Source organism: Rhinolophus sinicus, linkage group LG01 (genome assembly GCF_036562045.2).
Source record: "Rhinolophus sinicus isolate RSC01 linkage group LG01, ASM3656204v1, whole genome shotgun sequence".
NCBI classification, from domain to species: Eukaryota; Metazoa; Chordata; class Mammalia; order Chiroptera; family Rhinolophidae; genus Rhinolophus; species Rhinolophus sinicus.
Window position 1 is genome coordinate 39,282,960 of NC_133751.1, and position 26,529 is coordinate 39,309,488.

At 36.5% G+C, this 26,529-nt stretch overlaps 1 protein-coding gene across 1 annotated transcript in view; it reads right to left on the minus strand.

Moving 5' to 3' along the window:
• Positions 1-19,342, minus strand: part of SPATA16 (spermatogenesis associated 16) — a 209,288-nt gene extending 189,946 nt beyond the window's left edge. Inside the window, exons 1-2 of the mRNA XM_019734941.2 lie at positions 19,239-19,342; positions 17,775-18,405 (exon numbers count right to left, since the gene is read on the minus strand). Of these exons, the coding sequence (XP_019590500.2) occupies positions 17,775-18,405; positions 19,239-19,342 (735 nt within the window). The remainder of the gene's footprint in view (positions 1-17,774; positions 18,406-19,238) is intronic.
• Between the last annotated feature and the right edge of the window lie 7,187 nt (positions 19,343-26,529).

Sequence of the window (26,529 nt, forward strand, 5' to 3'; positions counted from 1 at the left end):
TGGGGGCTCCTCTTCCCAGTACCACTACTCTAGGATGGGGAGAACTGTGTGAGGCTGGGGTCCCTCGCTCCTCTGGGGGGAAACTTTGCAGCTGAGGTATCCCTCCTGGTTCTCAACTGCCACAGGGAGGTTTGAGGTTAGCTAGTTCCGTATCTCTGCCCCTCTTACCAATCTCAACAAGGCTTCTTCTTTATATTGTTAGTTATAAAACTTTTGTTCAGGCAGACTTCAGATGGTTCTCCAGGTTGATTGCTCTGTAATTTAGTTGTAATTTTAACTTGTTCGTGGAAGGAAGCAGGCACAGTGTTTATCTACTCAAACCTCTTGGATCTCCCTCCTTTATATATTCAATATTGATACTCTTTCTACAGATTCCTCTCTACCAAATTTCTTTTAGAGCTCAATAGTAATAAAAAGACTGTATCTTCTCATGGATCAGTATTATTTAAAATTAGTATATGTGAACTAGCTAAATGAATTCCATCTCTCTTTTCACCTTGGCTCCCAGTAAGCACAAACTACCACTTTGTACTCATTTGGAGTACCAGGGAGCACAGACTAGGCTTTGTGATTTATTCTTTTTCCTTTTGTCCATCATACTCCCTCTATCCCTACTCTATTTAATTCCCTTTTTATCTGTGTTCCTCTGCTCTTATTTTAGCTATGTTTCTTTGTCTAGTAAGCCACAAGTACTTTCTGAAAAAAAAAATTCAAATACTAACTGGCTCAATCACTGATGTATTGTGGCCCCAATATATGAGTTTTCACAATTGGTAGGCTTGTCCTCTACTCTTTTCTCCAGACCTTGTCTGATTTTCTTATGGTAAGAGCAACATCCAAGGGTCATCTTCCCACTGTGAAGTTTACCTGGTAACTATTTAAATAAATGAATCATAAATGTTTAAAGTGAATTCCTCTTTTGGACATTGTATTCTCTATTTTAAACAGGAAAGCAATTTTGAGCCAATGGGCAATTGTAAGCATATAGTTGTGAACATATAGTAAATGGCCATAAAGCACAGACAAATATTTCCCGGCAGGGATAGGCTAAAACATACAAGGATGGGTTTCCTCATGAAACAATACTAAAAAGAATTAGAAGTAGTTCTAATCAAAATATATTTTAAAAGGGTTTGAATGAATCTGTATTTTTATCTCCAATTACTCAGGAAGAGTACAAATATGAGAAATATGAGCTCTTACATTAGATCATGGATTAATACAAGCAGTATGAGGCTTTATGAGAACTTTTTTCCCCTCTTTTAATATCAAACCTCAGTTTCTGTGAGGGGGTAGAAAGGGGAAATGAGGATAGAATGAGCTTCCTCCAAAAGACTGTGATGGGCAGACAACAGGGTGAGTCACTGGTCCTCCACAGTAGCCTCAGAACTGTTTCATTTTATCTTTCTAAATTTACTGAGCTCATTTTCAGCCATTGATTGTAGGCATCTCTTCAGATTAATGTGTGACCTTTTTATGATTGTTTAGTGATTTGGCTAGGTTGCTTATAACATATTTTGAATATGACTCATGGTTCTATGTAAGATTTTCTTTGAAAAAGGGCTCCACTGCTAAGTAGGTCGTAAGTGTCGTGGTTATAGTTACTATGTATTTGAAATCACATAGGCCTAAGTTCAAGCTCTAACTCTGCTACTTACTGGTAGGGTGATCTTAAGTAAATTATTTGACTTCCTATAACCTTAGTATCCTTAGCTGCAAAATGGGCCTAATGATAGTCCTACTTCTTTGGGTGGTTATTAGACTTGAAGGAGGTATAGTAAGAAAACTGCTGGCACACACTAACATGTAATAAATGCTGACTTAAGTGCACAAACAATAAAGCAAACTAAAGTTCAGACCATACCTGTAAGTATTTAAATGGAAGCGATTTCGGGACAATAATAGAAAACTATTTTGTTTGTTTGTTTTTGCTGGGTATGAAAGTGAAGGGAAAAAAAAAGATGTTTCTTCTCTCCTTTATATTTTAGAGATTAGGAATGAATAAAAACAATTTAAAAATCTCCCTGTGTATCTGTAAGTATATAAATTTCAGGTTAAAAAGAACAGTATTACTGGAGGCAATTGATACTCAAAGTTCAGCACTGATCTTCTGATGCCCTGGAAGAAAAAGAGCCTTTCTATCAAATCACTGCCACCAGTCAGAGAGCATTGCAAGTTGGGTAGCATGGTCGACTTAGCCATTATTGACAGTCTTTATATTTCTTGTTCTAGAGTAAATATGTGATAAAAGGAATCAAATTGTTTTCCTATTTGAAATCAGTGGTTTATACCAGACACTAATTAAAATGTAACACTTTCAACAAAATTTAACAAGGAAAAATTCACCCAGAATGAATATAACTGGGCTGCCATATGCTACCTATAAAACACATTATTAGATAAACAATCCAAGTGAAATCTACCTTTAGCTAGCTATTAACCTTTACCATATTTTTCCTCTCAGAATTTTTCTAGGAGAAATAACAATGCTAGACTTGGTGCATTAGAAGCAACATCAAAATATAAGATGGCACAATCTCAAATAATAAACAATTCCTAAAGTGCCAAAGATTTTATAATCTCCCAATATATGAAAAATAACACTTTCTTACAAGAACCTTACTACTAATAAAGAGCTTTCTGATTTTTACAGACTAGCAATAATTTTTTTCTACATGTTATTGTTAACTAGTATCCCATTTCTTGAAAATATAATCATGCACTTCATTTTAGAGATGTTTACATCACACTGTAAGGAATGGCCACTCAGGTTAGTCCTGGCACTACCAAGGGATGGTAATTGGGTTCAATGCAAGTTAATCACCCAACACAAATTAAACGGAGAAGTCATTTTCTTCTACTCTTCAGAGAATTACAATTATATAGGAAAAATATTATTTGCCCAAAAGGAACTTTTCAGACTTGTTTTGAATTTCAAACCACTGCATTCCTAAGAAAAACTTGGGGTGATATAGATGTGAAAATGGAAACACACAGAAACAAACATCTAAATGACTCTTAAACATAGGAAAAGATGCTCAACTTACTCAAAATAAGAGAAATGTAAATTTGTCTTATACTCTGACTTTTTACCTGTTATTTTAGAAAATATTTTTAAAAATTTGATAATACACTGGTTTGGTGAGAGTAAAAGAGAATGCAATGTGATAGTATTTATGAAAGTTTCAAATGTTTAAACTCTTGGATTCTAATTCAAAGAATATGTCCTCAAGTATGCCTGCATTCATGCAAAATGACATGTATACAAAGTTATTAATTGCAGCACTATTCCTAAGAGGAAAATACTGGAGACAACTCAAAGGTTCATCAGTGGAGAATAAACATATCTTTAGTATAGTGGAATATTATTCAATAAGAAAGAGGAGGAAGTATGTTATATGCGGATATAGAATAGTCTCTAAGACATACATTAAAGTAAAAAATCAGTTGCAGAAATAATATTATATGCTACTACATTGCTTATAATTATTAACTTAAAGGATAAACAATGGTCGCCCATTTGGAGGGAAAACTGGGTGGCTGGAAGAGGTGGAAAGGAGACTTTTTACCGCATACTATTTTGTATCTCTTGAATTTTGAACTGTGTGAATGCATTACCTTTGTATTAAAAAAATAAGTGATAAATTTAAAATATATAAAACAAAAGCAGGGAGTGGCACAGAACAGCTCCCACTGGTGTTAGTCACGCTGTGTGTGTGTGAACTGATGAGTGAGCTGAGGGTTTCACTGTACATGTTACTGTCACCAGGAGGCACGTACGTGGAGGTCAAAACCCTATCACAGCCACCCACACTTCTCTCCAGTTTCAGCTACGGCTTTTGGCATTCGTTTTCATTTTTTCATATTCCTCCTTTGACAGTCTAAATTAACAAGTGGTGGTGGCAGCAACTGTGTGAAGCCTTAAATGGACATCCCCATGTGTAAGATCGTGTTCTCTGGCCACCCCCTCTGAGAACTCTGCCTAAATCCATCACTTAGCAGTTGGGACCTGCTTTAGAATGCAGCCTCAGCGTTCATGACACCATGGTGGAGGGAAATACACAATAACTCAGTTTTAAAGTATCTGTGAAAAAAAACTCTCTGTGGGAGCCAGAAATGCTGAGCAGGCCCCTGAGTGCCAGCAATGGCTTCCTGTACTCAAAGATGACATATGTTCCCAGTGTTGGAGAGCATCATATTTTACTTACTTCTCTTGCTTAAGTGGCTACTTGACTGCTGCTCCCATAACCCGTACAAATGGTAGGACATTCTGTTCATTACTAATTTGAGATTAGTATCAGGCCTGAGTTACTTTAAACTACTTTGGGCATCTTACTTTGATCCATTGCTGGGTGAAGTTTTAAAGTTATAAAATGATTAAAATAAAAACAAAAGAACCAACTAGTATGAGGTTACCACTTTCAGCATTCACACCTTATGAGGGCATCAGAAAGTGTGAATAGTTGTTGTTTCATTAATTTTCATCATTTTGCTTGGCATTTAAAAACACTTTTTTGTTGTATTTAAAACTTTACATGCCAACAAATAATTATCATCATATCTATAATAAAACCTGGCTCTAGGAAATATCCCAAATAGAGTGTACTAAAAGCAAAGAGCACATAAACAGCATACACACGTTGTATGTTAACAGAGCCATTGAGAATTCTTATTTATTAATATTTTAAATTAATTTCTAAACACCCTAGGTAAATTAGGATAATTTTTTTCATTAAAAAGGCGTGATTACCACTGTACTATGTATTGGTATGTTTCCTTCTAGGTAGTCATAAACAATTATTCACTAATATTTCAAATAGCAAAAGCAAGAAAAATACAATAAATATAAATAAACATGCCAAAATATAAGCAACCTTGCTGACTAACTTTAAAGGTGTATTATAAAACCAATTTATCATTGTGGCAGTTTACATAATTCTAATAACTCTTAGTCTTTTTTGATTAGTGCTTACATACATAGGAAGAAAGGACACAGGGAGGTATAAGTAACAAAAAGAAGAAAATTAGCCCACCCTTTGCTGGGTATGAAGGACTCTTTTCTCTTTCCTGCCTTGAGACTAAGGCTTGCTGAGCTTTCTAAGAAGATTAAGCACAAGTAGATTACATACTGACCTTCACCTGGGCTAGACAACTGACCAGTCAGAATGGAGGAGAAGGATGATTAATACTTGCTGCCCCTAGCATGTTTCAACCCATCTTTGAATGAGGTGCTCCCAAATCTCATTCCAATTGTGCTCTCTGGCTTCCCGTCTGAAACTTGTTCTCCCATTGCTGCCACTCTCATGTAAACTATCCCTTCCATTGTAAACCAATTACCACATACAACTGATCAAGAGGTTGAAGAGTGTCTCCACATTCTTCAATTTAAGCTTACCCTCCTGTAAGCCCACATTTATGATAGCCTCTGTCACATGGATGTCTTTGTCTTTCCTGTTCCTTAGCACAGTATTGTAGAACACCATACCATCTAGCTATTCTACCCTAACCCTGTCATCTACCAACTCTTGATTGTTTCCCTACATTTACTCTTTGCTTTTTGTCCCGACATTATCCTGAGTGACTTCAGATACCCAGCTAGGGATGACTCAGCAGTCATCCACTTATATCCTAGCCTGTCACTTTTTTTTTTTTTAACTCCTCAACTTTTCTAATTTACCATTCCAATCCCATGGGATTTAACCTCCTTATATTTCAGCACTACTCCTTAACCAAACTTTGCCTTTCAGTTCTTTTAATCTCTTATACTCAAACCCCTTTCGTTTAACCTTCAGTCCCTGAAGCACTACATGCTCTCTCAGTCTGACAGCTCCTTCTGTCCTTTCTTACACCGCCCAGACCCACAATCTACCACTACCATTCTTTCCTCATTAAAGACAATGGTTTTGTCCTCTTATCTGTCTCCTCAAAACCTCAAGTCTGAATCAAAACTTTTGGATTCTCAGAGACACATTGTAGAAAATCACAGAACTTTGCATGCAGTTTGCTGCCATTACAGATCCGTGGGTCCCTCTCCTCAGAGAGTCCCGGAATCCCCTGCCTTAATCCTGGTTAGCCCTTGTCTAAATTTTCTCTGTTGTCTGTCCAGTCTTCAGTTTCAAGTCTCAAATTCCTCAGCTGCTTCCAACTTGATTAAAAACTCTAGGTTAAGAATTCTCCTAACTTACCCTCTATCCATAAAAACTCCTCCTTCTTATCTTACTGGAACAGGTAGGTTTCCACCCAGTGTTCAACTCTAACCTTTCCGTCTTTCTCCAGACCCTGATTCTTTATATTTCCTTGGGGCTCTCACTCCTGCATTCACTGTTTCATTACTTTTGTTCCCCTCTCTTTGTGGGCATTTGCAACTAAACATTGTTCAAATTCTTTTAAAAAACGTGAAAATAAGCTCATCACCACATTTCTTTAGAACTACTGTCCCATTTTCCTTTTCTTTTCAAAGTAAATACTTTGGATACTGTGCCCACTTCTTCCCTTTTCAATCTCACGTGTGCTTCTGGCAGTTGACTTTGTTCTGGCAGAAAGGTTATATCCTGCGAGCACAGTTTCCCCTTGATAACAAGCAAGGGAATCAGGTGTTAGTTGCAGAGGATGTTTATTCTTTTAATAGAGGTCACTGACATTATATCATAAGCTCAACCATATAATGAGTACAAAGACTAATTGTGCCAGTGTGTGAAATTTCTAGGTACAAATTATGTTTACTAAATTTTAGTTCACATCCTAAACGTGGGATATGAACATGGTTAGTCTAACTTTTCAGGTCAAAACTATTTCATTCCCGGGCTTGCTAAACCAGAGTGTGTCCTGTCCCAGATTTGCAGCAATAACCATCCAAATTGTTCTATCCATAGACCTTTAACAGACAAACAGATTATTTTTCACTCTTAATGTTACCTTTAGAAACTCTGTAACTAGGTATTTTCCCAAAGCCTCCAGTCCATAAGAAGTAACTTCTTCTAGGTCCCTCTTGATTAATTTAATCTCATCATTTCTTAATCTGAGACATAGTCTTTTCTTAATTGTCCACATTCTCCAGGATTCTTTCCTCATACCTTTTTCTTATTATACTTCAGGTGGCATCACTTTCTGGTTCTCTCATTGAGGATAATTCCTCAATGTCTAGTTTTGGTCATGAACTCTCCTCTGCTTTCCACATGCCTCTGGCCAACAAATATGCTGCTCCAACTAACCTAGCTGTCAGCCTTCACACAAAGCACAGCCAAAATTGCATTCATCCACTGTACCTCTAAATGTGCCCATGTTCCCAAGTTGATGGCTCTGTGATCCTTAGGAAATGCTTCTTTGTTTCTCATCTGTCACCAAGGCATGAAAACTTTCCTTCATTCCCTCTCTTCTCCCTCCCTCCCTCCTTTATTTTGGTTTCTCCTCTTTATACTTATTATTATTCATCTGGTTCTGCCCTTTACTTTTCTCATCTAGATTATCACAGGTATAACCTAATGACCTCTAGTCTTTTCCCTGTCAAATCTGCCTCTAAACCTGATACTTTTGGTGTTTTTGACCATGATCTATAATAAGAAATATATTTTACTTCACAACCAGGACACACACACACACACACACACACACACACACACACACACAGAGCTAGAGAACACACATAATTAATTTATTTCTCTCTCTTTTCCCATCTGTATTTCTATTTATAGATAAATATAGATATATTGGAATACATAACAGAAAGTTCCCACAAAGTAAAGCTTACCTCCCAATACTCCATGAACTCTAATATTTTCTATTGTATTATAGTTCTATTCTATTCTATTCTATTCTATTCTATTCTATTCTATTCTATTCTATTCTATTCTATTCTATTCTATTCTATTCTATTCTATTCTATTCTATTCTATTCTCCCATCCTTTCGATTTCAATTAAACACAATGCTGGCCACAACCCATTAAATTCATTTGACAGCCCACTAATAGGTTATAACCCAGAGATTGAGCATTGTTTTTACTCTCTATATACGCTAGAGTGATATAGCAGAAACAAAAATCTGACTTTACCATTTGTCATATTAATCCTTTTGGGAGGCCTCCTGTTGCTTACTGGGTAATGTTCAAAATTGTGAGTAGACATGCGTGGCCACCTGACAACCTGCCAGCTCCTCCAGCTTCATTTCTCCCCATTTTGCCCTGCACTTTTTACCCTACGCACTCCTTCCTATTTTACCTTGGAGTTTTCTCTTTCTGGTTCTCTCATACTTGCATCTCCCTGGCTGTTCTCTCTTAAAATCAATACTTGAACCATGGAAAATAAAATGTCTACTATAAGAAGAGTATAATTCTATTTCACATGCAACTGAAGAAAGGATAAAGAGCTATAATTTTGGGATCGGAATCTTATACTTCCTTGTAGCTCTTGTAATAACCATTATAGTGATAAAGTAGTAACTACTCAATATTTCCTTCATTGAGTCTCAATCCCCTTTTTGTTTTTTACATTGTTACTTTCCTATCCAAGAACACTGCTATTGCCTTCACTACAAATCCCAATTGACTCTACCTGGTTTTTAAGACCATTTGGAATCTGGCTTTATTTAATCTACCCTTATTTGATAATAATGCTCTCCTCTGGCCTACCATCTCTTTGCTGTCCTTCTTATGTTTCATGCTTCTTCCTCAAATTCTCTATCCTGCTAGTAATGTTCCTTCCACATATCATACTCATTTTCCATCCCCTCTAGCCAGTCTACTTTTCCATTCCATTATTTATTTTTGAGGTCCAGTCAAATCCCTAAATTCACCCAAAATCCTCTCATCATTTTCCTGAATACATTTTTATCTCTTATTAATAAGTAATAATAATAGTTCCCAGCCCACTAGGTTGTGAGGATTAGAGGAGTTAATATAAAGTGCCTGCCACAGAGTTCATGCTCATAAATGTGTATCACAAAGTCCATCAAACTCTCCCATCCTAAACCTTTGTCCTACACAGCCACTGCCCATCACTGGACACGTGAGAGATACCGAATTACCTTACAGTTATAGGACTTCTGTCTAAACCTTGAGTCTAAATTCCTTGAGACCCAAAGCCCCGTTATATAATGTGTTCTTACCCCCATGTCACACAACAAGTTGATAGAAAGTAATGAGAAAGTGGTCACTTAATAATTTGTGGTTGATTTCTTGGGATACCTTATCCCCCAAATCAATGATTAATTCCTAGATTAGTAGCATCCTCTTCCTCTTCCTCCTCAGCATCACAGACCAAAGCAAGTTCTCCAGAAGTTATTTATTTCTGGGTATAAAATATACTTTGGTAATGGCGTTCAAGTTTGTATGGATCTAATGTTCTAGGCACTCATCACAATGCAATAAGGGACCCACAGAGAGTGTACGATAATAATCTGTCTGTTTCCCTTTTTCATCATCTCCTGCCTAACTGCATCCTATTCTCTCATAGGAATAGAATCATGTCCCAGGTGAAAACAGACTCCTTTATTTTAGTGAGTGTCAAATGAGGCAACAAGAGAGTTAAATAACTAGATGTTGAAATAAAAGTTTCCTCTTAACTTTCTTCTAAATCATCTGAATCAGAAAAGTAACCACAGCCGCACTCTGTGCTGCATTTCTGTGAATACGTTCAAGTAGATCTCATCCATATTACCTGTAGGGTCTGTTTGAACATCACACTATTTTGTGTATGAGGGCTGGAAAGGGGTGGAGGAAAGAGAGAGGATTACTGTTTTTAACTTTATGTAGCTTTGGAAACCATGTAATAAATTTGGAAAGTTGGGTAGTGGGAGAAATATGGGGCAACATTACCCAATATTTTGATAAGAATCATCTTTTTGTGTGTGTGTGTTTGTTGGGTTTTGATTCAGAACAATGTATTCAGAACTACTACATTTAAAGCTATTCTAATATTTACTGTCCTTTGAATCAAACCCATCATGACCACCTGTAAACTATGAAAATAATCCTGCTCATGAAAAAGATCTTGCTCAGCTTCCTCTGGATTAATAATTCATTTTTTGTGTGAATTATTAATAAAACAAACAGTATTTCAGAGACACATGCTAACTAACCACTGACTGGAGTTTAGTAACAATCTATTTCTTAGTGTTAATAGGAAAGCAGTCATTAAGTTAATTTGGTTTTTAAGTGAATATGATATTAATTTAAGTGTAAATTTCCAAAGAATATATTTCTATGACAATGACATTTACATTTTTCTTAATGCTTTTTAATAGCTTTAGCATGTTTAGATATTGGTTCTCTTAATTCCCTTTAAAAGGGCACATGTGGTTTAATACCAATTGCAGGTGATTTTAAAGGAGAGGGAAGGTATGAGCATCTTCTGTGCTAGCAGTTCTCAGCTGTTAGCGGCTCAATAAAATGACCTATGAACTTAAAAATACCAGTGCCCCAGGCATGGTCATTGTTTGGACCCGATACAATTGTTTCAGACCCTCTGAGGGTGAATTTGGGTATCCGTATATATATAATTTAATAGCCCCTCTAGGTGACTGTAATTATGTCAAGAATTTATGAATTTCATAATATTTTTATATAAAATGTAATTCTTTCATTTGTAAAGTGATACATATTAGAGTATATAGTCTTATTTCTTGAAAATTCTCCTACTCATCCCTCCCCCACACTTGACCACTACGGGAAAACTCAGTTCTCCTCAGGACAGTAATGCCTGCCTTGTAACCCTCACTCAGTTGACCCCCTTTTCCACTCTTCCCCTCCTTTTGATTCTCCCCACATCCATCTCCACAAGCTCTCCCATGTTATGGGTGCTGTGTACAAATAAGAATTGTTGTTCTTTTCTTGCTGTGTCAATGGCTGCTCACATGCAGGAAAGGGAGAGGGCTTAACAGGAGTCAGATGAGTCAGAGGGTGGGCATGCGGGGGACCCAGGCCATCTGGGTAAAAAGCCTCGATACTAACAGGGTCCATCAAATTCAGGAATCACCGCAGACATTCTTCCATCACTTTTTTAATAATGGCCTGGAAAAATAGTGTTCCTTTAACTGATAATCAGCTCTCCTTTGTGTAGCTTAAATCTTTTAATCTTTTTTATTTCACCGGGGTCGGGATGATGGCCACTGAAGTTAATTAAATGACACTGAAATATGTTGGAAGTCCCTCTAAATGTCCACTTAAAGGATATAGTTAAGAAAGAAAAACTTTTAAGATATAAACAATAATAACACACTAAATTAAAAATAAATGAAAATACATAACCTGAAAATGCAAACGAAGTCTTGGAACACAGGCAGCAGAACCCTATTGTTTGTCTTTAGTCTCTGGCTTTTTGAGGGCAGGACCTAGGTTTTATTTATATTTGTGTTCCCTGAATCTAGCACTATGTCAGGCTGAAACAGGCAATAAATGTTAGTGATTGTAACATACTTTTTTTCTTATAATGGCAAATCCTGCTTTTCTAGAGATTTGTCTTATTTAACTAGTATTTAATTATAGGGGTATATCTAATTTTGTTATTTTAGTTTTGAGGGTAATAGAAGAGTTTATTTTGTATTTTCTTGATATGTAAATTTGCTAGCATTGCAAAAAAATCTTTTATCATTAAATATTTATTAGATATATTGTCTCTGGATAGAACAAAGATGGCAACAATCAAGTTATAAACTGAAATGTTTAGCCCTGAAACATGAAGAGTTCAACAATCAGTTTATACATGGCAAATAAAAAAATTGAACTATTTCTAGCATAACAATTTGTGCATTAAAGTGAAAGCTTATATTTTTGTCAAAAGCAGTTAATAGTTCAAAATAGTGTTTGATTTAGACAACTGCTTCTGAAAGAGGGTGATAGAGTAGAAAGCAATGTATTGTTTTGACTGAATTTCAAATATCATTAAAAGGTGATAAATTTTTAATGTTAATCGAAGGGGAAAAGACATGGATTAAAACAATGATCGACACTGAATTGGGCAAAATCCTTTGGGGTGCTAAAGTTTTAAGTTAAATACATACTGTACAGGGAAATGTGGTACTTGAGAAGTACAGTGGCAACTTGTACATGAATTTAGAGTTCATCATGCTTTTAAACAAGCAATCCTATGTAAAAGTGCCTTGAAGTTGGGCATTAGTTATTATCATTCCTATTTAACAGTGTTCTAAAGGGTTAAGAAAGTTGCTCACATAGCAATTAAGTACCAGAAGCAAGGTCAAACACAGATCATCTGATTCCAAATTTGGTGCATCATCTGTCACAGCTCTGGGCCTACATGGCCAACTAGGGCTCTGTGAGCTAGATGCTATATGGAAGTGCTACTGCTAACTCACTAGAGGGACAATGGCAGGCAGGCATTGGCCAAGCCACCAGTGGTGTGGCACACGTCATTGTTACTCAGAGGGTCCCTGCACCAGCAGTATGAACAGTATTTGGGAGCTTATTTGAAATGAGGCATGTTGTGCTCTATCACAGATCTAATGCATGAGAATCTCCATTTTTAACAATATTCTTATACAAATTTTACACACTTTAAGGTATGAAAAGCAATAGTGTAAGAATTCCAGATGTGAAATCAGGGCATCTGAATTCAGTCTCAGCCCTGCCGCAAACTAGCTGTGGCACTTTAAGCTTTTTGTTTAACATTTTGGAACATAAGTTTCCTTATCTGTAAAATGAGGATGATAATATCTGTTTTTGAGGGTTATAGTGATGATTATCTGAATAAAAGGGCCTGGACCCCATACTAAGTCCAAATGTAAATTCACAGATGTGTAAAAAGACTGCTAGGGTACTCAGAATTTGGTGAACTCTTGATTTCTTGATTATGTTGCACTAAGAACTATCTGTGTTAGAATTCATTTAAATTAAGCTTTCTGGGATGTCCACATTTTCGTGCCCTAGAGATTTGCTACAGAATTATTCTCAGCAGAGCAATTATAGGTGAGGCTGCCCTATAATGAGATATCTTTGCTACTTCATTAAATAAACCCCCTTGGATGGGCTCCAAAATGGACCTGCCTCATCCCAAATTCCATTACACTGGAAGTAATCTCATAAGAAGGCCCTGTGTAAGTTCAGTGGTCCTGGATACCTAACGTTTTACCATAAAGGGAATGTGTTCTAGAACAGTGATTCCTAAAAGCTGGTTCTCAAACCGATGCTTTACTGATCCAAGGGGAAATTAAAAAAAAATAAAGACAATTTAGCCAACTTGTAATAAAATTAAAATATAATCTATTTAAAAAATATCCTTCGTTCTGAGAATATGCTGTTTCTATTTTCTTTGTCTCATTCGTCTGAAACTGCACCATATTTTTGTGAAATAATAATGGTAGTTTTTATAATGTTCTTGCACAATAAAAGTACAATGTTAATCCTCCTCCACTTTTTTATTTTTTTTTAATTTTACGGGTCCTTGAAATCTAAAAATTCTAAACCTTTGTTATAGAAGAAAAAAAAAAAAAACTGCTTAAAAGGAAATTCTTTCCTATGAAATCAGTGAGGGGCATTTTCAATTAGGGACCAAGCGGCAAAGTTTTAATAGGGGGGCAAATCTGTTCTGTGTTGGCACATAACAGAGTGCCTCGCTCCTCACACTGCAGTGTGCGCAGGGACCAGTTGGGATCTTGTTAAAATGCACGTCCTGATTCTGCACGGCTGGCACAGTCCAAAATTCTGCATTTCCAACAAACTCACACTTAGAGTAGCTGGTGAGCTCTGAACCAGATCACCCTGGTTCAGCTCCTGGCTTTAGCACTTCTAGGGGCTGACCCATGAGCAAGTTACATAACCTGTATATTCCTTTGATTTCTCATTAGTAACACAAGAATAATAATCATCCCATCTCATAAGCTTGTGAGAATAAAATGGAATCATAAATGTAAATATGCCCAGAATGTAAAATATAGTATCTGACCTGTAGGAAGAGTTCCATAACTGTGAGTTATTACTCTCACTACACAGATCAGTGACTGGAGAGCCAAGATATTAAAAAAAAAGATTAGCACCTCAAGGGGTTCCTACGTCGTGAAATCAGAATTGAACGTTCCATTTGGAAAGGGGTGAGCTGTGTTCTGTCTTCTTTGGCTGGCTCAATGGGACTGTTGGAAGCTGTGTGTTTTGAAGGGTGTGTATAGAGCTATTCTAATTCAGAAGGTGGAAACCTCTTAATTACTAAGGTCCTATGAGTAAAGCTGAAATGATAATAGTGTTTAGGTTGCATGCCACAAACTTAGAAAAACCTTTTATCATTTCTTTGAGTGTTTTGCCTCTAGGTGACAGGAAAAATTCGATGAGTACATTCCCAAACCTTCAAGTTTTCCTATAGGTCTGTTCGTTATTAATAATTATTTTTCTTCCTATGAAAGCACAGCTAGAATGTTTATTAATTTCTTCCTACTTTTTATTGACAGCTAAGCAATTTATTAAAAGTAGTATGGATTGCCTAATATGTTAATACAAATACATGAGGCCGGTGTCTTACATATTCCTTATACCGTAGAGGACCCCTACTGTTTTTACAGTGGGTGAATACTTGCCCTTTAAAAAGTCCAGGGAATAGCATCTAGGCATGAAAATGTGATTTAATATGAATTTATGTGTTTGTCTTTAGCTTATACCTTTTGCCCTACTAGTGTCATTTCTGATGTGAATACAAACACAAGAGCAAATGATGACTCGTTTTAATAAAACTTAACAAAGATTGATGAGTGGTCACAGAGCTAAGGACTAAGCTTACCTACATAATTGGTTCAACTTTATACAGTCAAGAGAAAGCATAGCAAAATAAGTGTCATCAAGCACATTTAATACCTGCCTCCAGTGTTCTGAAATCCTAAAAGATTAAAGTTGACTACTTTTTGGAAGCTAAACTTTGTCTTCTCGATCATTGCATACCACTTTATCTTCATCATTATAAAATGCTATTATAAGGTTACCTATCTAGTTAGTGACTATTATGAAAATGAAGTAAGTGAACACTTTCTCCACAGCACAAGAAAACTAACATATAAATAGAATGTTCATAATGGGATTATTATATGCATTGGAAATTATCATGCCAATTAATAAATAGTCACAAATCTCTGGGCTCTTTCCCCAGTTTTTATTTTTCTGTTTCTTTTCTGTGGTTTATCTTTATTCACAACCAGTTTTCTATATATTCCTACAGCTGATTTTGTACCACCTATTTGGCAAGCATTTTGCATGTCTCACAATGTCTCCCAAATAACAAGCGTCTATGGGAAAGTTGCTAGTTATCCTCCAATATCTGTTCTCCTTTTCTTCCTCAGTAATAGGACCACTGAATGGTAAAACCATTGGGAATAAAGACCATATTTTTCAGCCTCCCTTGTATGTTTGTGTGGCCACAAGATTAAATTTGGGGCAATGGAGAAAAAAATGGAAACTACTGGGAAGTGTGCTTATAGGGACACAATGTGCCTTTGGTCCTTCCTTTTCCCCCTTCTGGATGGCTAGAATGTGGATGCGATGATACTAACAGGAGCTACCGTTTTGGACCATGAGATCAAAGCCACATCTTGAAGAACAAAATAGAATCTGGCACCCTGATGATCTTCCCATACCAGCACTTTTCTACCTACGTTTATCTGAAAGAAAAATGTACTTCTCTCTTGCTTTAAACACTATTATTTTGGGTTTCCTGTCACTTGCAGCCAAAGCTAATCTTAACTTACACACACTCAAATATTCATTGATGCATCTTTCAGGTATGATTCTTAACATTATGCTTCGGTCTTTGTCATCCATCCTATCTTACTCAAAGCCAGGCTAGAGCCTAAGAAAAGGGGACACTCAGTATTGAGAACACTCAGTATTGAAGGAGTTAAATTTAGGAGGCATTAAATTCAGGAGAAGAAAGGGTTAAATAAGTTAAAAAATCTTTTCTATTCCCAGTAGCTTTGGTTTATTAAGAGACATTCTAGGTAAGATTTTAAAGTTAACTCCCAAGATAATGAGACAAAAGCTAGGCCAGATGTCTAAGCTAAGTTTTGGTCTCAAAATAATTACCTTTGTTAATTACCAGTAATTAGTGTCAGGATCCAATACTTTCCTAAAAACTCTGGGGGGGGGGGGTGTGGAGGGGGAGAGAGAGAGAGAGAGAGAGAGAGAGAGAGAGAGAGAGAGAGAGAGAGAACACAATAATTTTCCAGTACAATGACATCATGGGGTCGTTAAAACCTGATTCAAATTTTACAATTTTGAACTCTAGATTTTATGGAACAACTGGATATTTTCTTCCAGTTAATGGAGATAACTCTTCTTTTTGCCTCGGCTTAATTTGAAGTTTATATCCTTTCTTATTTTATGCCTCTCTTTTTTCATTGCCAAAATGATTATTTTTCTTTATCTATAAAATTACACATTTAACCCTGCCCTCTGACCTCCCTAAAAAATTTCAGCGGCAATGGCCTTAGAGAGGTGCCTAGGATTCTTCCCAGAGTTTTTCTTTAGCAGCCTTTCCTCAGCCAGAGGCTTCTGGTCTTTAGCTCAAAGGACAGCAGAGGATTCTCAGGGTTTGTGGATAACTTCATTTTGGGGGGAGCCCTTTTTACATAGTTCAGAAACTTACGTGGTGCATCACTCTTCCCTTCTTTGTGTAGATGACCCTTTACAAGGACAGAAATATTTAGAGATGCATCTATTTGTGCTCTTCCTCACCATTTCATTTTTCTTTGGACCTTGCTTTTTGTGCTTAGATTTCCTTTTAAATATTTAGGGACACCATTGTCTAGTATTGTCCATTAATAAGTCATTGTGGGTATAGTCATTTTAATCTGCAATTAACAGTGGAAATAATACTTTCCTCTTTAAATCTCCATCACAAACATCTCACATTTGACTCCTGCCCATGTCCCCTGTGCCATTGTGGATCAATCACTACTCATTTATGGCATCTCTATTTAACTGTTTACTGGTTTGTCTCCCTCACCGTACTGCTAGAGGGAAAGAACCATGTCTTAACTCATTTTTTATATCTCCAGTGGCCACCAGGCATAGATTTTTGTAATTATTAAATATGCAGTTATCCATACTGCCAGGCCAATGGGACTTCTACTTACACATTTTGACCCTGTATAGGTTCAGTGAGTCATGGGATGAAAATTTTCCCTACTGCCTATTGTGTGTTTTAGTGGTAATTCTCAAATTCATTTCAGTCCATGGGCTAGTGTTTCCTTATATCAAGATATTGACCAACTTACCTGCTTGCAGAGAGAAAAATAATTATTCATAAAGCTCACTAGCCTGGGAAGGAAAGTGAAGTTTGAAGATAAAGTAAATGGTATTATTTTGTTTTTAATAAATGTCATGTATAAACTATGAACCATGCTAAAAAGTAAAGATGGTTACATTTAATCAGGAAAACTACATAACAAAAGGGGACAATTCATATCCTCTTTAACTGCCTATTTCTAGAGAATCTGTATTTTATCCACCACCATTGTACTAAAACTTGATGGCTTTTATAGGTGTATATCTAAATTACAAAACCAAATGCATTTTTATATATGTATCGTTCACTTCAAGGTTTGTTAACAGAAAAAGCATCAGGTATGCTTTTGCGGTGATTTCTATATGTCAAGTGCACACAGGCATTTTAATTTGCAGGCACATCTTATTTGCTTTACGCGAACTGAGAACCACATTATCCTCACATCATTCAATGTTTTGACCCCATGATCACGATTCATTACAGTAGGTCAGAGCTGCTCAATGCAATCACACCTTTTCATTTCTCAGCTTCCTCTCACCAATCTATGTTTTCTTTAATCCCATACCTCCAGTGCTGTTCTGAACTGTCCTGCCGCCACGGCGTATTTCTTTTGTCTGTAGCAAGCGCTGGCATCCTTTAAGGCTACCTGAAGCCATTTGTCAATCTGAGGCAGAAAGCTGACATTAGGTGCACGCAAAGGGTCTACTGTTTCAGCCGCTCCGCATGTTGGCCGAGTCCCAGCGGATGTGAAGGACTCCATGAACTCATAGTTCACGTCCTCTTCATTGACGTAGACCAGCTTCACCTCCACATCCATGATGTTCTTTAAGGGGATGTGAGGCAGAGGCAGGGTGATCAACGGGCTGTCAAGTTCCATGATCTTTGCCTCTTTCTTTCCTGCTGGCTTTTCTTCACCTTCTGCCTTCCTTTTAAAGGCCGATTTCTCTAAGTCATTGCTTTGTTTTTCTTTGATGCTCTTTGCCATTTTTATTCTTTCGACTGTGCTTTCTACTTGTTTGTCTCCACAGCTTTTCTTCATCTCTTGTGGCATTTCCAGAATGCCAGGTGCATTTGCCAAGGTGGACATTTTCTCGCTTGTATTTATCTTTAGAACAAGCTGATCAGGATAGACCCTATTCACTGTATTCTCCAAGTACCTACTGCTTCCTGAATCCACTGATTCCCCCCTGAAACTCCTGCAGGGGTGAGAAGAAGGAAAATAATTAAAACAATATTTTGAAATTCCAATGGTTTAAGACTATGGCCAAATTCATTTAAAATACTGTTTTATTCATCATAGGTATTTATCTCCATAAAGTAAAACTGTATGTATTTCATCTGCTGACTGTTTTACTAAGGAAGTGTATGTTTCAATCTCAAAAACTCACCAAGAATCTGTTGAAAACACATTTAGACAATGTCTTAAAAATAATCATCTATAGCTGAACAACATTGAATGAGCATTTTTATGGGGTGCCCAAACTCATTGAATAGGAAAACCTTATAGATAGCCACTGAGGACAAAAAAGACAAAAAAAAAATCCATCCCGATATTAATTTCCTGAGAAAGGCAGGTGGTCTAGAACTCATTATAAAATATGCTGCTAACCTGCATAATAGACTTGGGAGTCTAAAGAAACCACAGCTGCTTCCTCTGAAAAGCTTCCAGAAACGTTGTGTTTTCTCCATTTGTTTCTTCTATTAGTAATGAAAAATCTCAAGTTTAAACAGCTTTAAAGATAACTATTCCTCACAACTGACTTGAAAGCAGAAGAACATGACCTTCAACCTTTCATTAATGTGGATTCACATATTCCTCTTCATATTTTTGCAGCAGTGGTATCAATACTGTGTATTATATGAAGACAAAGCATTTTCTTGAATGACTAATGTTCAAAAAATACAACTGTCTTTTGATCCAAAGGTTTCTGCATACTATCTCTGCTTTTAGATAAGTTTCAAAATATGAAATGTCCTAAGACCTAATTATTATGTAGTAAGTTTGGTTCCTATTTTTGAAGACTTTCACCTATCATATTCTGCTCTGGAAGCAACTCCATAGGGTAAAGAATAAGAACCGCATTTTTCAAAGAAACTAAGGGACAGAGAGGTTAAGCTGCTTATCCAAGTCATGCTGTTGGTCAGTAGCAGAACCGGAATTGGTATGTCCTCCCTGGGACTTCCACTCACTACCTCTGAGCCTGGGGTGCTGCCTCATTCTATAGAATGCTGTTCTTTAGGATATCTAATAGCAGGCTTACATCAGAAGGCAACGAGAAGAGGAAATGCAAGAAAGAAGGGCTGAGTCTAATAACCACGAGAAAAGAGCTTTTCTTCTTGCTTCTTTTCATCTACCTCGAGGACAGTGCCTCACACCAGATAAAGTATTGAATAGCTTCTCAAAACTTATGTTTTTGTTAATATTGCTGATTATTTTCATTTGTTTATTTGAAAACCAGCAGCAGTTTGCCTGTGGAAAATCTTTAAAACACCCTGAACTTTGACCCAGTAATTCTTTTTTTTCCCTTTCTTTTTATTTTCAATTACATTTGACAATTCAATATTATATTAGTTCCAGGTGTGCAGCATAGTGGTTAGACATTTATATACTTTATGAAGTGATCCTCCTGATAAGTATGCACCATACCACTAAACTGGCACCATACAGTTTTACAATATTGTTGACTATATTCTTTATGCTGACTATGCTGTATTTTACATCCCCATAACTATTTTGTAACAACCAATTTGTACTTCTTAATTCTTTCACCTTTTTCACCTAGTCCCCCAAACTCCCTCCCTCTGGCAACCCTCATTTTGTTCTCTGTATCTATGAGTCTGCTTCTGTTTTGTTTGTTCATTTATTTTGTTTTTTAGATTCCACATATAAGTGAGATCATATGGTATTTGTCTTTCTTGGCAAGGGAAACAAAAGAAAAATAATGAAAAGAGATTATATCAAACTAAAAAGGTTTTGTACAGCAAAGGAAAACATCCACAAAACAAAATGACACCCTACCAAGTGGGTGAAGATATTTACCAATGATACATCTGATAAGAGGTTAATATCCAAAATTTATAAAGACTTCATATAAATTAAAACCAAAAACTCTCAGATAATCCAATTGAAAAATGGGCAGAGGACCTGAATAACATTTCTCCTAAGAGAACATACAGATGACCAATAAACATATGAAAAGGTGGTCAATGTCACTAATCATCCTAGAAAATGCAAATTAAAACCACAAAGAGATATGGCCATCATCAATAAATCAACAAACAACAAGTGATGGTGAGGATGTAGAGAAAAGGGAACCCTCATGCACTGTTGGTGGGATTGCAAATTGGTGCAACCACTATCGAAAACGGTATGGAGATTCCTCAAAAAATTAAAAATAGAACTATATTCTGACCCAGCAACTCCACATCTGGATATTTATCTGAATAAATCCAAAACACTAATTTGAAAAAATATATGCACGCCTATGTTCATTGCAGCATTATTTACAATAGCTTAGATATGGAATCAGCCTAAGACTTCATCAACAGATGACTGGATAAAGAAATTGTTGTACGTATTAATATATACAATGGAATATTACTTGGCAATTAAAAAGAATGAAATATTACCATTTGTGACAGCATGGATGGACCTAGAGGATATTATGCTAAATGAAATACGTCATACCCAGTAATTCTTAAGGACAGTAAAGGAAGAAACAAAACTGTACATGTGGCTCTAACCTTTGAGGCACTTTCTTCCTACCATCAGAAAAGGTTTAGGTCAAATGTGGACACATCAATAGATCTACTGTGAGGGTCTATATTCCAATAAGATCAAGTTCCAGTAATTCCAATAATAGCCATCTTGGATGTTAATTTGCAAAGTTTAATACTGGAATAATATTGCCCTAGTGATTTATACAGACATATTAGAGTTGTGTGTCTGTGGGGGGACAATACCTAAAAGAGTAAAAGTTTTGGCAGGCTGTGTGATGCTCACTAATGAAGGAGCTCACCACGGCTGGGAATCATGGGTCCCATCCATACAGTTTTACTTTGAGCAAGGCCCTGTTTTCTTTCCTTTCTTGGAATCATTGCTGGCATCCAATATATCTCTTGGACCATTGATGTGGCTAGTCAGAGTGGTGAGGGGAAAACTGTTTTGGCCATCACTCTATCTTATGTTTGCTCTTGTGCTACATGTGATTTGAGTTGAGTAAAATAAAAGCTTCAGTGTTTGAATTAAGATCTTTAGTGGATGGATACTCAGGATATGCATCTATCCCAATAAGTTTCTTTCAGTGTCAGAGATGCAGAAATGAAAGTACCCATGCACTGAATGGTTTTTTTAAGTGTCATGAAATTTTGAGTAAAATTTATAGACTACAGTGTGCTAAGTTCCAAATAAAGCTGCATTCTGATGAATACTATAGAAATTATATATATCTATGTTCCCCTCTTGGTTTAATGCAATCTGTAAAGCAAAAGAAATGTGAAGCTTTTGAAACTTGTTTAAAGCTCAAAATATCTGATTTTAAGAATCTCTGATCCATATTTATTCTCATAATAGACTGTAAAAATATAAACAGGAAATGCTGGTGGGTGTACTATTCCAAAATGTTCTTGGTATCTCCCAAGTATCTTTTCTACGCTCTCTCTCTACTTCAATCACCAGTGGCTAAACTGTGTCAGAAATACTGTAGGTTGTAGTAAGTAACATATTTAGCATCTATGGCAGCATTACCTATCTCTTACGCATTTATTCTACATTTTTTGAACACATAAACATGTATAAACTTATCTTTATAAACTACTTCTTCTAGAAAGTAATTGTTCTCTCTCCCCTCCATCCCTCCCTCCTATCTTCTGCCTATTTTTCCTTCAAACTCTCCCACATGTCTTCCTTCCCAGCTGTCTCCCACCCTTCCCCTCATCTTTTTTCTTTGCAAGAAGGAAGGTTTTATTGTTTTTGTGAAACACCCTTCTGAGTATTTCTGCATCAGTCCTTAAACATCTCTATAGAAATCATAATTCTGGTCTTTATTGCAGTTTTGTACAAGAAATAATAATGGGGGGGGCGGAAGTGTACATGGTAAATAGAGTGCTCAGAGGGAATACATTTGTAAGCAAATATTTCATTTCAAACATCTGGAAGATCAATTACTCCAAATTTATCCAAGAAAAAGTAATTTAGGCCTGCTCAATAACCCAGAATAAATATCCTAATGTCTAAAAGTGGCCTAAATGTGCAGGCTGTAAAAAACATGGCCAAATCCAACTAGTATTTTTCAGTGTTGGTTACAAATCAAGTGACTTCAGCTTCAGATTTAGAACCTGTTTTTTATAAAAATTGTTGCATGCACGTCTACATAAGACTTATGTTTTTTTAACTTAGTGTTGTTGTTTTTTAAATTATAAAACTCCATTTAAATAATCTAGGATTCAGGGTCTTTCACCACCTAGCCCAATATGTGTTTCCAGACTTATTCAGCATTCCCTCTGTAAACTACTCTGAAGTCAATTTGAAATTCTTGTTACTTCCAAAAGATACTCGTTTCCATTCTGTCTACTAACAATTCTCCATCTTCCTGTTCCCACCTCATTCTACCTGTCCGAATCTAGCCAGAAGTTATCCATCTTTCTCTCCTCAGGATACCAATGGCATTTATAGCACTTATTTTGTGTATTGCAGTTATGTGCAAATGACATATCCTCCAATAAACTCCCTAAAAGCTGAAATATGCTTTACTGACCTTGACATTAGTCCAGGGGTTTGCATAGAGTAGGCAGTTGATAAATGTGGATCAATATGGATGCTGTGAATCAAAGGCTAATTTACACAATTTAAGAGAAGCAACATTGAATTTTTCTAAAAGTATGGCCTTTACATTTGTAAAAGTTGTTTCTGAGGTGTTTTGCTAGATTTTTAAAAATTGTTTGTTTTAAATTTCATTCTGGGTAAAGTATATTTTCTTCTTAGTTCAAATAAATCATGTACCAACTAGATTTAAACTATCAACCTCTTCATTTCTTTTTTAGCAGTCAAGTTGATTAACATGACATTAGTCAGTGTTCCTGAGGCACTGAGTTACACTTTAGTCATTACTTCCATAAAAATACTTTTAGAAAAGAACTATTAGACCGTATTCACTGATAGCATTCTGTAAAAAGACCCATTCTTCGAAGTAGAAGACAGCACTATAAAACTGATTTCCTCATAGAGACATGCCTTAAAAAAAGATCTCCAGCAAATATTGATATGAAACATTAGAACAATCTCCAAGGCTTTATAATAAATACAGGTACAAGAAACAAAGAAAGGTTAATGTTCAGTCATTTCCAGGGGGTAACATTTAAAATATATTCAGTGGATTTTCAACACATTAATTTTTTTCCTCAAGCATTTCATCAAGCATTCTGTTCTATGTGGGAGTTTCTATTGCTTCATAGATACAATCAGTGGTCTATGTGGCTATTAGTATCACAAATTATTTATTAGAATTTCAATTGAAACAGGCAGCTCAAACATGGGAAATTCAGAAAAAGAGAATCCTTTAAAAATGTGCTCTCTGAAACATTCAACATCACAGTTGCTATGGTTTTCTTTCTTAAAAAAAAAAAAAAAAAGAAAAGGATCTAATTTTAACTTGCTGTTAAATGTAACCAGAGAGACATTATAAGGAAAAACATCTCGCTTGTTAGTCCCCTAGTACACCTTGATATTTTTAAAAACACACTGCAAAACATTTCTTCAATCCAACAATTATTTATGGAACGCCTACTATGAGCAATGTATTGTGCTAGGTATTATGAAGGAAACTAAAGACGACCAACATGGGGTCTTGGCATTCTAGAGCTAATAGTTGGGGGTAGGGGTGGAGGGTGAGGAGGGGAGATGTCTAGATAAACAACTTTATAGAGGGAAGGCACTCTCTTACTAGATAGACTGTGACCTGCTGGAGAGGCAGAAATGTATCACAATCCTTCTTCAATGCCGATGTCTAGTGCTTTCAGAGACTGGAATGTAATGGGCCCTCAGTGCACATTTGTTACTGAGTAAGTGTATGACTGATGTGAGTACTGTGGTAGCAATAACGGATGGGCTTCTGTGGGAACACAGGACTGATGCAGTTTCAAGAGATTTGCTTTTTAGAAGAGGCCAACTGAGAGGTGTCCTATACAGGCAATTTTTCTTCTCTTTCCTCCAAGTATCCGTAAGGTTATCAGAAAGGAGAGTGAATATGGCCCACACTGCTCATTAAGAAATACAAAATTAAATATACCATGTAGTATTATATGAATAATAACAACAACCAACAGGTACTCCTAATTTATCTCACTGGATTATCCCATTTGTTTCTGAGAACAACACTTCTGCACAGACACCATTACCCTCATTTTACTAATGAGGAAATCAAGAGATGAAACAACTTGAACGTGATCACCAAGAGAATGTACCAGACCCAAGACTTGAACCTGGGACATTTGATGTCAAATTCCACACCTTTTACGCCATAGGATAATAAATTCCTCTGTACTCTACTACCATAGATTGGGATTTACACTTTCCCTACCTTACTTTTTTAAAAATTAATTTATTAACCAGGTATTTAGCTTCACTGTTATTTTATTGGGTGGGATTCCTTTTAAAATTGTAACAAAATGAATTGGCATTTTATGGTTAGCAAGTATACAAACTAAATTTGTTGAGAAAGGCACTAGGTTTTAGGTGCTTTTGTAAGATCTTTAGTTTTAAGTGTAAGTATGGCCCTGTCTTATTCCAGCAGTAATTAAATCTAGAAAAAAGTGATGTGGACATTAAACTTCCACATGAGTGGATTCCAGGGATTTCAAACTTGAAATTGCCAAACGTTTTGTTTGGGAATAATGGCATTAAAGCAACTGTGCTTCTTTGTACCTGATACACTGTGAACATTTGCCATGTTGCATCAGAGAGAGCATTAGAAAGGCAGTTTCATCACAGTATTAGGTAGTGCAAAGAGTATTCCATTTGGAGTTTCAAGAAAGCTTTGAATTCTAGACATACTATTAACTATATTTTCTAGGAGAAATTATCCAACCTCTCTAAACTTTATTTCCTCCTCTGGAAATGGGAATGATCGAGTACACGAGAATTATGTGAGAATCAAATGAGACAACTGATGTAATGGCACGTAAATTAAAGGGAGAGGTGAGGTAATTACACAAACAGCCTCCTTGAACATCCCTCCGCTCTTCCAAAAGCTAAATTCTTTTATCTGTGTCCCATCTCTCCATTCTCTCAATGATTGTGCTCCTGCAATACTCACTTTTCCATATCACTCGTTCCTCTCTTGCTTGATCCTGTTATTGCGCACACTGATTTAGCATCATTTTTAAGAAAAACAAACAAGCGAACAAACTCCCTTGCCTCCACTTCTCCTTCCTGCTGCTAGCCTATATCACTGTTCCCTCCACTGTAAAATGACTGAAAATAATTTTTCATATTCTCTGTCTCCACTTTTTCATCACATATTCTCTTCCCAATCCACTCTCTTCAGGCTTTAGTCCCTACCATTCATTCCATTAAGACTGCTTGTATACAGGTCATGGATAACTTTCCTGTTGCAACCCCTCATCTGCTAGACCTCTTGGCAGCCATCTTCACAAGTGACACTGTCTTTATCGTAACACTTTCTTCTTGCCTTCTATGGCACCGTGGTCTTCCAATTTTTCTATTATTTCACTAGACACTCATTTTCAGTCTTCTGCATTGGCTCTCCCTCTTCTGTTCCACCCAAGACCTGGAGCCACTTCTTCTCTCCAACTGCATTCTCTCCTTAGGTAATTCGTCCAGCCATACTCTTAAGGCTTTAAATACCATCATATGCTCTCAACTCCCAGTGTTACAACTCTAGCCCTCATATACTCCCAGAGCTTCAAAATTGTATACCTAACTGTCTATGTGGCATATCTACTTGGAAAGCCTGAATATGCATCTTAAAATTAACAAGCCCAAAACAGATTTCTTATCTCCCATTCCCTCAAATTGCCCCTCTCCCAACCTTCTCCATTCCAGTACATGCCCCCATATCAATGCAGTTGGCCGAGACAGAAATTTATAAAAGTTATCTTCGATTCCTTTCTTTCACTTAACCCTCATCCTCTAATCCATCATTAGACCCTGTTGACTCTTTCTTCCAAAGGTCCACCTTTTTCATATCTATGACAATACCCCCATGAGGCCACATGATCTCCTGCAGAGATAATTGCAATTGCTTACTGACACACAACAGTCCAAGTCAACCTTTTAAATGAAAATCAGATCCCGCCAAGTT